This window comes from Corapipo altera, unplaced genomic scaffold (assembly GCF_003945725.1).
Source record: "Corapipo altera isolate COAL_440 unplaced genomic scaffold, ASM394572v1 61411, whole genome shotgun sequence".
NCBI lineage: Eukaryota > Metazoa > Chordata > Aves > Passeriformes > Pipridae > Corapipo > Corapipo altera.
In genome coordinates, this window is record NW_020884875.1 from 24,299,330 (window position 1) to 24,312,812 (window position 13,483).

General features: G+C 37.7%; 1 protein-coding gene across 1 annotated transcript; it reads right to left on the bottom strand.

The window, feature by feature from the left end:
* Nucleotides 1-3,268: 3,268 nt before the first annotated feature.
* FXN (frataxin) lies at nt 3,269-13,054 on the bottom strand. The gene is made up of 5 exons (XM_027634751.1): nt 13,034-13,054; nt 11,811-11,893; nt 10,354-10,474; nt 6,865-6,962; nt 3,269-3,877 (listed from the first exon to the last, which is right to left on the bottom strand). Exons 1-5 carry the CDS (start codon nt 13,037-13,039, stop codon nt 3,724-3,726), a joined length of 462 nt encoding a protein of 153 aa, XP_027490552.1. The 5' UTR covers nt 13,040-13,054; the 3' UTR covers nt 3,269-3,723.
* Nucleotides 13,055-13,483: the final 429 nt, after the last annotated feature.

Sequence of the window (13,483 nt, forward strand, 5' to 3'; positions counted from 1 at the left end):
AAAACCAATAATCAGATTAGCTGTTGGTGAAAACTCTTATATAGCTAAAAGAACAACACACTGCAGTTTCTGTGCTGAGCTTGTGCATCCAGTAAAGCTACAGATGCCAATAGTCATCTTTCCAGAGCAGCCTGTATGCTCTCCTTCACTGATGATGGAGCAACAGTCTTGTGGGAAAAAAGTAATGCCCATAACACAATGGTTGTTATTGATACTGTCTGTTCATGGTCTGTATGAAAAGATTTTCCTTCGGCTACTTTTGGGAGAGGTGAGGCAAGAAACTATTAACATGATGTCAGGTGGGGAACCATACAACAATTTTCTTATTCTAGTAAGTTACAGAAGTAAAAAATAGTATGGAAGCATTATTTGTCTTGGGGCAATAGGCAAGGTCTGACATTATGATCAGAGATCATTCTGTGCCTCCACTGTCCAAGTGTGACAGTTCATGGGAGTCTTTGTCCTTACTTACAATTTGATGCAAGTATTAAAGCAAAAAATGAGTCACATCCTATGATTCATTTTATACACCAAGATAAAACTCATTCTAATGTGCTGACGATATTTATCTTCACCAGTTAAGATTAAATCCATTTGTTACCCACATACCTAAAACCAGGAAACTGTTTGCATAAATAGCAGTAGTATTACAGATGAAGGGCAAGGCATGTCAACTGTGAAACCTGAAGTGCTCCTACAGAATCCACCCTGACGGGCCAAATTTGCACAGAACCTTTCCAGTGTTTTAAGAAAGAATTCAAACCAATATGCATGTCTGTGGTCTTTAGCCTTATCATTACATCCTCAATTCACACCTTTACGTAATGAATTAAGGATTCTATGTGCAACTTTATTTTGGTAAAAACATTTGCATGAGATATAAGGGAATGGAGAATGAACCTCCAAATATAAATCAGAGGTACGTTGGTGATGATGTTGCACGCAAATTACTTAAGAAAATAATTTTTGGAAAAGTCAATTGGAAAAAAATAATTACACAAGCTAATTAAATGTGAGCAGGCAAAGAAATAACCAGGAGGAAGTATCCTCAATTCAAATATCCAGTCATCAGCATCTACACAAATGTGTTTAAATGGCTATCTGAACTACCAGGAGATTGATCTTAATACTATAAAAGTAAACACATGAAATCCCCCATATTTCCCTATTTTCAGTGTTCTAAATTCAGAATAGCAAAAAATCTTCTGTTTTTACCTTTCCTTTGCTTTTTTTTTAAAAAGGACCATCTTTTACTCTTCTACTTATGAGAGTTGAGAGTCATTGTATTTACCTCATCCAGTAAAGCTGAAATTTGCTTTGACTGAAAAACATGCAAACAGCATGCACAATTAACCAAGAGCTACTTCCAGTGAAATCGTACTCTATTTAGCAGTGGGAAATAGCAGGTAACAATGCTTATACTCTAAAGGAAAATAATGGGTGACAGTATTTATAGCTATTGCTTTTCGGTGACAAAATCAATCCTACCTGTTAAAGCTAGCCAGAGAATCATTCAAAACTAACCACAGCATCAGAGGAACCAAAAGAAAACAGCTTGCACTGAAAATCTCATACAATTTACCCGAATACGGTGCAATTGTTTCCTCATGCATTAGTCAACACTTTGTCCTTCCATTTTATAGGCAATTAAAACACAGAAGTGGTAATAATATAATAGTGCAAATGATGAAGTGTTCTTGCAGTTTATGATTTCTTTTGAATGTTTTTGTTTTAAGATCTGGAGTATATGATTTATTTCCTTCACATTTTTAACAGACTGATGAAGACAGCTTCATCAGCCTAAATACCATATTCGGTTCTAAGAAATTTCTGCCTCAGCACAGTGCCAAGGGGAGCCCTGTATCATGGTGATAAAAAGATAATCTAAGACCACTTACTAAAGAAATGCAACAGAACAAAATTAGCTCAAATTTTTGCTACCACGATCTTAATTTTGCTCAACTAAAAAAAATGGTATGCATTTTTACTCTTTGAAGAACATAAAGGTAGAAAAACAGAAATGCACAGTGACAGAATGAAACATTTGCAGATATATTGCTGCCCATATATCACATACTGGCCTTTCCAGTTCCATAAGATACATTCAGCCACATGTAAGGGGGCTACTTTTGAACTGGATGATCAATGGAGCATAGAGGAGTGAGAAAGAAATCATATTAGGATGTGAAACCAGCTAGAGTATGGTACAATGTAACTTAATGGCACAAGCTAATTGTAAGGTCCATTGTGCTTTTTAGCAAGTCAGCATGATATCCCCTGTTATCAGAGCTGAGTTCTTCTTTGGTTTTGCTACATATTGCAAGACAGATACATCTACCCTTGAAACACAATGGTAGAGGTCATACATAGGGGTGAGAAAGATGATGATGGGAGGAAGATTATGTGGGCAGGGGTCGCTGGCCCCTTGCCCCACAGGTACGGCATGCACAGACTGTTGCCATTAGGTAATGATTAGGCAGTGTTTGGCTGCCATTCAGGCATCACCTTATACTGTGTACTGGCCCTACATAGTGTAATGTGGAACTGATAAAAATGGGGTGTCGGGGCTGCTGAGCTGAGCAATACTCATCCTACCACCGAGACTGTGTTGCTCCACGGGGATGCCCACTAAGCATGGGTACCAACCAGCTGCTGCAGATCCTGACAGCCCTGGCCTGTCTGTGTGGGTAAGCAGAGTTTATTAATAGGAAGCAACTGAGAGAACAAACTTTTTAATATCCCTTTAGTTTCCCTTTAATTCCTCTTTTATGTTCATAATATTTCCCTTTAATTTCCCTTTTTACTAACCAATATTGTGTTAATAGTTATCCATAATATTATGTTAAGATCCCTTTTTTGGTATCCCTTTAACCCCCTCTTTTTTCACTAGTTAATACTGTATTAAATGCTGTTCGTAGTATTTGTTTTAATGTCACCCGATAAGGTAGTTATTTTGTATTCCTTTTTTTTTTAGTTTTTGATTCCTCTTGCTAAGTTGATTACTATTATTATTATTCTCACTGTAATAAAAGATATTTTGTGTGTTTGAATATTTCTGGCACTTGTCTTTATTCCAAACGAATGTATCCAAACGAACTGTTACACCACATAGACCTCTAAGTAATTTAAAGGTTAGCTCAAAACAAAAAAAATCCTAATATGAAACAAAGTAGAATTTAGAATTTGGAGAAAATAGCAAGTTCTGCAATACTAAGAGAAAAAAATGTCATTACATGTATTATGACATGTTCAATTTGACTGTGATGTGTTACTTGAAATAGACACAAATTTTAATGCAATGCATTCACAGTACCACAACTTATGCCAATGCAACTTACAGGCATTTCTTGGTTTTGGTGAATGTTTCACCAAAAGAAGTTTAGTGTTTGTGTGCTGGTTGGAAGTCACCAGGTGGGTCAGTCCGTATATCCAAACAAGACTACAGACAGTAAGAATTTATGACTTACTTCTGCAAAGAGAAAGCAAGGAATGAAGTGACAAGGAAGGGTGACCTCAACCACCTGTACTACATGGACACATATTCAAACAGCAGTACAGAAACTGAAAGACTGAACACTAGACCAAAAATATATTATTTTCATTTTTGTTGCACAACATACTGATGCCAAAAAACCCAACAAAATTAAGCTCTTGTACTTGAGAAACCAAGAAAGGGCTTTGCTTGATGTTATAGTCTTTAAACTTCCATGAGGTAGAATGTCATCAAGTATCTTCTTTCCCAGAATATATTAAACAGGATAAATCCAATTTAGTTTTTAATGCTGTTGAAAATTCTTTTGATAGTAGTTCATGAAGGGATACTCGGTCATGAGAATACACCCAATTCCGTCCAGTCCAGTCATAGCGCTTGGGCCCACTAGAAAAATAACAAAACCAAAAACATCATACACTGTGTAAATACAGATTATTCAAGAAGACTTGCTGGAAACCTGTATTTATAATGTATGCCAGAGAGTGCCCGGGAAAAGGAACAGACAGCATTGGGAATGACTGGTGGACAGTCTGGGGAAGTAAAGCAGAAAATGCCAGGTATGTCAGGAACTACTGAGCCATCAAACAGATATACGTGAAAGGTGACAAGATACATCAGTCACTCCCAGTGGAGACAACCTCTTTCCTTTCTTGCTTTTGGCACTGATTTCCCCACAATTTCTTCCTTTACCCCCTTCTTCCCTCATTCAAATGACTTTCTTGCACACAAATATCACAAGGGATATTTATAATGCTGAATTAATGCCACTGATTAGTTTCTGCTCCAGTCACATGCAGATATTCTAACCACAGCAGAACAAAGATCACCATTTTCACTTTCTTTTTAGATGTAACAAAATAATTTACCAGCTGAAAGCAAATATATTGGCATGTGGCAGACTTGTACCTAAAATGCTATTTTCTTCTGTTTTATCATATTGTTGCTGGCTTGATTTTTTCAGGCCTACATTAAGTATCAAGAAAGAAACTTGAACAGCTGCATTCCATTCCAGACCTTTCTATCCACCCAATTCTCCACATGTGAAATAGGACAATGACTGAAAGGTACTCACTACTGTTAATGTCAACGAAACCAAGAAAATAGGAATGAAAGCTTCATCTGGAATAAACCAGATGATAAACATATCTTGTACAATAATATGTCCTTGAACTCAGACAGTCAACATACAAGGTCTGGCAGAAAACAGACTATCCTATATATATATATATATATATGAGAACAACCTGCAGATTCTCTACAAACATAAACACTACCCTGAACCTCAATATTCTGAATTACTCCCAAGAGCCAAATGAAGAACTTTCCAACCACTAATCACAGTATGAGAAGTCATAAACAGAAGCACAAATCGAAATCACTTTCATTGAAATCTCCCTGGCTGTATCAGAACTGGTAACTGTTTGGAATCAAGATTATGTGCTCCAGTTACTTTACCGTGCATTTCTCATTTCTTAGCCTTTGTGGTACAAGCGTATGTTTATACTGTCCTGTACCTAGAGAATGACAGAATGGGATCCAGTTATCCATGAAACTCAGCCTAAGACAGACCATTTAATCAATAACAAAGAAATATGTACGTTATCTGAAATGGTTTTAAATGTTATGCAGTAAATATTGGTGATACTGGTAGCATATGAAACACCTCCATAGTTCTCTGAACCTCCAAAATGCTGTACAAATGTGACTTTTAAATTTAAAATTAATAATTAAGGCAAAGATCCTGTGAACTCTATGAAATGCCTACTAAATTAAATACAGACTAAATGTATTTCTTATGGAAAATCTGCATACCCTTTTAAACAGTAAGAGAGAAGAATTAAAATATCACATTAAGATGATACTATATAAGTTTGAAAAGTCTTTTCAGTCAAAGGAGCTACATGAAATTACTGTAGTCACACTGCTGGCAGGTTGCACACATCCCCTCACAGCTCTTATTTGTAATTGTCAACTAAGTAAACTTTTTACTTTGATGTGTAGATGCACAATACCAAACAGAAGGTTAAAAAAAAATTCCAAGAAAACATCTCTTACACATCTTAAGAATTCGTCTCCCTTGGGATATGTTCTTAAAGACTCAAGAACAACATTTACTGTACAAATGCCCCAAAACCTTCAATGCAAGTGATTACTGACAGCAACATTTGCTTCTTTCACTTCCCAGCATATTGCAGCTGGGAGGATGTCAGTCCAGATCATACAGTATTTGCTGGAGTTGCCTTTCAGAAGTGAGGAAGCAAGTGAACATATAGCATCATATTTCAGGAAATACCACTGTTTACCATAATATCAGCTAACAGAGTACAAAACTTAATGTTTTTAGGTGAATAATTTTTCATCATGGTGAAAAATACCATCAGAGACTTTTCAAGTAGGTCTCTTGTGTATTTTTATTCACTACTGGAGCAATCAAAACAAACAAAACCATACACACAGAACGAAAACTCCCAAAACCCACAACAAACAAACAGACAAACAAACAAAAAAAAAAAGGAAAAGTTTTTCAAACACTCCATATTCCATATGCTGGAGCACATCAGTATTAGATCAACTAGAGCTGGCTCCAAACAGACAGAAATTATCTGAATTTCGTTTTTCATAAATACTGAAACCTTTGTGTTAGTGATACAAAAATCTTATAAACTGCTTCCTTCACCAGTAACACTGACCAACTCCCTCAGTTCTTTTCCAGGGATAGTGGCAAAGAATAAAAACTTGGGGGGGGGGTGGGTGGATGACACAGCTACAATGTTTTCTCACTTATCTGGTTGCCCTCCATGCTGAAACCAATCAGAAAACCTGGAACGGATCAAAGCACAGCGTTAGAGAAGGCCAGAGGAAGCAGCTAGCTAGGGCTCCCTTGAAGTGCAGATGCTTGACAAAAACAAACAGTGTGAGTACAAACATATAAAGCAGGAAATCCCTCAAGCTTAAAAGGGAAGGAGCCACCCTGTTTAAATACAAAGAAAGGTTTAGATCATAACATCATCATCAGTCTTTTTCCAACAGAAGCTTTGTTTGTTTGGGCTTTTTTAATCATTGCTGTGTATTTTTTCTGTAAGTAGGTTATAGTCCTGTAGACAGTGGTTTAGGACCGGAACAGTCTATGAAAATTCTGCATTACACATTTCCTGCATTAATTTAGGTATGTCAGTGTACTGCAGTGCACCCCAAACCTCTACAGCAAATCACAATTGAACATCTAGATTATATCATGTTTTGAGAATATACAGACCTAAAGGATTACTTATGAAAAGGATATGACATGATCCATGCCATGCTATAAAAACAAGGAAGTACATTTCCACTCAGTCTGCAGACATTACGTTCATAACTAGCACATAACTTACCTAGTGGGTGAGGACAGCCAAATCTGACGGTTTGGTGTTTGCTTATTGATAACATATGTTCCCATGTCACCACCTAATTTAACTGTTAGTACTCCACTCTTAAAAGATAAAGAAAAGTGAGAAATAAATATTTGCATTCTGTTAATTTGAGAACAATTACTTCATCTGCAGTGGCAGAAATTTAACATATCTGTATCACATTCTCAACTATTTCCTAAACAGTAATAGCTTGGAAAAATGATCATTAGGTATTCATAACTTGTCTTAATACCTAGCACAAGCTGCATATCTTTGAGTCTGATCTACATTTTAAACTGTCTGGTCAGTTTGATTTTAGTTTGTACCATTCACAACAGCACTACGTAAATGACACTCTTGGGCTTTGACTTGGCATCTTGAAAGGACCATTAGTTCATTTTGCAACAATTAAAACATCATCCAATAACAACTTTTTTCTATTCATGAACAATGCAGAACTGGTGTGGTTACAAGTCAGGAAGCTTTATGTGTCATTGCAGGATTTCAGAGCCATGTAATTTTACCTTACTTTTCTTAAGTAACTGTAACAGTTTCGCAGGGAATAAACACAATTTTTTCTCAGTAATTCTGATTCATACCTCAAAAATGTTCCAATTCTAAACTCCATGAGGTCTTCCGGTTTTGTTTTAGTTATTCCACCTTTAGACCATTATCCTAGTGAGCATTTCTTTTCTCTTCCTTGCTCACATTTCTTACTGACAACATTGATTCACATTTCTCCCAACTGAGAAAAATATTTTCTGTTCCAACTTTAAAAGTAAAAAAACAACACTACTTGGACTACAGTTAATTTACAGATTGTCTGAATTACTCTAGTTGAAAAGGGAAACATTTCTACAGAATGGAGTGTGATGATTTAGATAATAGCCTAGTCATATTTAATTTGCAGTGTCTAAAATGCTTCAGGCCCCACAGCACAATAAAGCTTCTTTAAGGGAATCATGCTTTTCATGCTTTAGTAAGAAGATACTGCTAGAGCTACAGTCAACTGCTAGGACTATTTGCTATGTGTAAGTACTTACTATGAGGGAAAAAAATATTTTCATATAAGAGTATCTACTGCCTGCTACTCTGTAGCACAGGCAGCAGCTCAAAGTTTCCTTCTCCCACAAAGTAACTCAGTGTTACTGGTTTCTAACTTATCTCAAGGATCACCAGCCACAAAACAATACTCTCGGAATCTGAGAACAGGCTGCTTCTCTGCTTGTTAAGTGATTTATGGCTGTGATCAGTACAACAAAAATAAAAGGCTCTCCTGGTTCATACTGCCATCAGGTTGTCCTTCCAGTTTATTTATTGGATATCAGTATTCTGCAGAGAAGGATGTGAACAAGCTATTTCTTTGGCTGTCAGAATTTAAACTTTTCCATATCTCAGGGGTCTCAGAGTTGTAGAGATACAGCACAATAAGAGGAGGATGAAGGATTAAGCCTGAGTAGCTATATACAGGTTTCACTATTCTTCTATGTGTTCTTTAGTGCCATATTAAGTATTCACCATGATAGTATCCTTTATGCTACAGAAACACTCTAATTAAATAGGTTTTCAAAGAGTTAACAAAAATTTATAGTACTGACTACATTGTGTGTCAGCTCTTAGAGAGTACTGTTGCTCTGTCATTGCAAAATAAACAAAGGTTAACTTCTACTGTTGTGTTGAAAACATTTTCCCATACATTTTTCAATACTTCTGAAATACTAGAAAATACAATTTGAATTTTTAATAACTTAAATTGCAAGATACTTTTACCATATGTTAAGAAATATTGCTGTATGTGTTTTGTACTCCTGAGTGAATGTTCTTGGTAACAAGAATATTCTTTGAAAGAGATTTTTTCCCCCTGGACATGAAGAAATCAAGTTCACCATAATGGACAGGCACAACAGACCTTTATCACGATTGCCACCTTGTGGCTTCCTGTAGCAACAGTCTTGTTTGTTTGGAATTACAAGCTGGGACCACTTAAAACTTCTGCTCTTAACAGAAACGACAGCACATTATTAATTGCATTAAACAGTCTATGCAACAAAGGACCACTGGTAAAAATTACCATGTAAAAATATTACCTTTTTAACCTCACAATGAGTCAATGTCAAACAAAATCCACCATACAGTGGATGGAGAAAAAAATTATTACATAAAATGACTCATCACCTTCACCTTAATGAGGTGTCTATTAAATAGGCAAATTTTAATCTTTTTACTAATTTTTGCCCTAAGCTCTTTACATCATGCTAATAGGTGCTGATATCCTAAAACATACTGAAGAGTAGTGGTTAAAAAATACTTTTTACCAGGAAAGCAATTAGCTGTAACATTAGCTACATACTTAAAGCAACAAACAGTATTTGCTAAACAGAATGCTACTAACAATATGTTATTTTATATCCTAGTTATCAGAAACAAAAAAAGAACATTACGATGACAAAGCTACATAGAAGCAAGTTCAAAATTATTTGGTTTCCTATTTTGCACAGTGCAATCCAAACCACCTGCTTCAACGACCTTGAGCATAAGACTTTAACTGATAGGGCCAGTAGAAAGCCATCTCCTTGTGGTAAGACATAAAGAAGGAGTAGTAGTTATGTGACCTCAAAAAAATGTAGTAATCAAAGACGTGTGTTACAGACAGCAGTGTAATGACTTCTCCAAGTTATGTTGAGGGCTGTAACACACAAACACAAACCACTTCAGGAACTGAACTCATATAAAAACTAAAAAATTCCCTATACAAATAAAATAGACATTTCTAATCTGAGTCCATCATTTCTGTAAAAGAATTTGGGTGGCTGACCTACTGAAGTCTCCAGTTATCAGGACAGCAGCCACCCAATGTCTCCTGTGACAGCAGCCTTCTCCCCATTTACGCTCTGGTCTCTCTTCTGCAACCACTTACCCCAACACTGCATTATCTTGTTGCTTCTCTCCACCATAGGCTGTCATCAGTAAAGCTAAGACAAACATACTCTATTTGGTCAAGACAAATGCTACTTCTCAGTATTCGGGGCAATCAAAGAAACTGCTCTAACAGTTACACATTATGTAAATGTACTATGCCATGTAGGCTTGTCCTAGTATTCGCCAGAAGGGAACTCATTGCTATGTCAGATGTCTATGCCTGTTTAGAAAAATTTATAGTCTACTGTCTATAGAAATTAGAAACCAGTTTCCACCTCCTCTTGTGTTCACTTATTCTATATTATGCCTTTCCCTATATATGAAACATTTTAAATCCTCAAATCATACAACAGTATGTGTTGCTTTTTACCAGAATTGTTGCCCCAGTCAGTAAAAGGAGCCATATTTTAACAATCAAGCTGTAAGTACTAATTGTATTTTAAGTGTCAGCACTAAGGTGACTAATCTAAATCTAATCTCTTTCTAATAAAAAAAAACCAACAAAAATCAACCAACAACAATTACAGTGGCAATATAATGTTTAAAACTTACCCCTAAAGAGACATCATAATCTTCTGGAGTAAAAGGCTTATCTGTCAGGTCCTCAAAGAAATCTGCTAAGGAGTCCAGTGTTTCTTCAGCCAGTTTTTCATAAGTGGTCTCATCTAAAGAGCTACAAATGACATAGAAGCCCGTAATTAGGAGGAAAAGCATGGAAGACACCATTTTCCCTTTAATAAAAACATACCAAGACCATGACCTTGGATGAAACAGTAACCATGAAATGACTGTATAAAACAAGTAGTAATTTTTCTTAAGGTGATATAGATAACAGTGCACCTTATAACTGGCGGTGGAATTTTGAAATTTTTTCCTCTTAACTGAGGAAAATATACTTCTTTCCTTAGATATACTAATCCCTGTTTTAGTAAGGTGAGACAGATTTCCAAAAAAGGCATTTTCATAAATGGACCTTGTGCAAGGATTACTTTGTTTTGAACTCTACAAACAGAGACAAAACCACCTCCTGCTTAGAAATATGTCATTTGGCTCTACAAAACTTGCTGAAGCTATAAGGAGTTAAGAAACATCAATATCACATGCCATGTTTATGTACAGCACTTGCTTTCTCAACTGGAATTACCAACACAGCCTAGTAATTAGATGCTATTTAAAGTGTGCTTCTGAACTAATACATACAATTAAAGTCTTCTTCAGAGAGTCTCAAAGCATCCTTGTAGCCATTATATAAGGTGTATGTAAGTACCTGTGAGACTGCTTCTGTCATCCTCTTTAGTGGAAAAAAGTCTAGATCAGTTTAATTAACCAAGTGTAATTAAATCACATAAGTTTTTCCATTTGTATTAGTGTCAACTTTAAAATAAGTGTGTAGGTGGGTATCTCTACCAACAGACAATTCAGTAAAATAATCTCAGTTCTTGCTAATGGGTATGGCAATACAACAGTTACATGGACTGAGTATCTAATATAGATCAGTTGATAATACACAACAATGTTTTCTAAAAAAGTGTCTTGTGAGCCAGTTACTGAAATATACTCTGCCACTTATGTGAGAGACACCACAAAAACGTCTTGGGACATGGACAATGGAAAGCCTTAGGATCAGGCAGGATTCATGTACTGGTTCAAGATGCAGTTCAGGCACTTAATGGCAAGAGCCACTTTAGACACCCACACAATCCTTCACTGCGTCTCCAGCTGCTGCATTAGAAGGGGAGAAGCCTTTGACAGATGCTGTGTCACACCCTCTCAGTATCAGAAGAAACTTCATACCCCCTGACATACATGAAATTGTGCTAGACACCCACGTTTAGGTACATGAATTATTTCCTAAGTGACTTCCCAAATTCACACAAAATGCTTTTAGATAAAACTGTAGTTGTCCTTTAAATCACATCAGCATTAGCCTGGTAGTCTTAACATGTATATAAGTAATTTTAAAATACATAAATGATATTTTCATATGAGTATCTCAAAATACATTTTACCTTGTGTCACTCAGAGTTCCTGCACTTCTCAAATTCATGAACCGAACAGTCCTGCTCTTCACATCTGAAGAATACTGTAAGTGCTGTTGAAAGTAAGCAAAAGTAAAATGCAATTAGAAGTTAAAACATGAAGAATTAGAAATTACGTATTTATCACATAAATTAAATAGATCCTTGAAGTCTTTTCCATCCTCAAGTAAAATGTTCATATTCTAAATCACAGAGCTATTATGGAAAGAATTATGCAGCTTTAGTCCTTGGGTGACTGAAGCAATCTAGGACACTCTTGTCTTTCTCATACAACCTAATGAAAAAACCCCATCCTTTGACTGATAGCAAAGTGAACTAGGAAAGAGAACTGCTTTCTTTTCTATTGGTCTACCACAGAAATACTGAATAACTTCAGACAACTGGTTTAGGTCCAGATTTTCACAAGCATCCACCACTCAAACACTGCAATATCAACAACTTGCATCCCTCTTTTGGAAGCTACGAACATATTAAACTGATATAAAATAGAGCCACTGAATACTTATGTACAAAAGAGCCAAAACTACTTCACATTTCAGAGCTCTCTGTGAAACAAGCAGTTTAGCTTCTAATTTCTCTTGGTATGGGGAAAAAAAAAAGTGCCTTAAAAACCAAAGCAAAGTTACGGAAAAGCTGTATCAACGTACTAGCAATATCAGACAAGACAGCAAAATGGGGATGCAATACATGGATAATGATAAAGCTGATCCCCAGACTAGACATACTAGCAGAAGCACGTATTCTATCCACCAAGAAAGAAAGACAGCACACTTGCCATTTTCTTCTTAACCAGAGCCGACCGCTTGAATAAACGGTAAAAGAGCATTATTGATTGCTTTTTGTGTACTTGTGCAAGGTTGTGAAAACTAACAGACTGAGCTGAAAAGCAAGTGACATTTGAAAGGGAACTATGACAGCCCCTCTTCAAGCACAGGAGAGCAAAACACAGACCCATCTCTCTCCATGGGGTTTGACACCTATCCGCAGGCACTACAGATGAACTGTCTGTTATCCAAAACCATGACACGTACAGAAAGGACGGAGAACAGCGTGACAACGCTACAGGTCGACAAAAAACACGGCGGTGCCTACGTTTCTGACTGTACCCTTCAGCATTCTTTAACACACACTTAGAATCAAAAGCTACAAGCCCAGGAATATGTTCAGGTTCTGTCCAGGCTGAGCGGCTCCACCTCCATCAGTGTGTGTTCTCACCCTCGGTTCGTGGCTGGGGGCTGCCAGCCGCGGTGCCGGCTCATAGCCAGCATGGCCTCCAGCGCACGGCCCGTGGCTGTCGGGGCGGACAGCGCGTCTGCTGCGACTGGCAAGGGGCTGCAGGGCAGTGAAACAGCTCCCGGGCTGACAGGTCCTGGCGGAGGGACGGCACGAGAAAGGGACAAGAAAGGAGGGAAGGAGAGAGGGAGGGAGAGAGGACGCGCCGCCCTACCGGTCGGCCGCGGGGGGCCCGGCGCAGCCGCGAGCTCACAACAACCTGCTCGGAGTCGGCGGCCAGACCGGGAATCGCCGCCAGACTCCCTCTGCTCCCTGTCCCCCGCCCTAGCGGGTGCTCGGCCGCGACCGCCCCGCCCGCCCCCGCAGGCCGCGCCTCGCCGCCCCCGCCCGCCTGCTCCTGTCTCACCGTG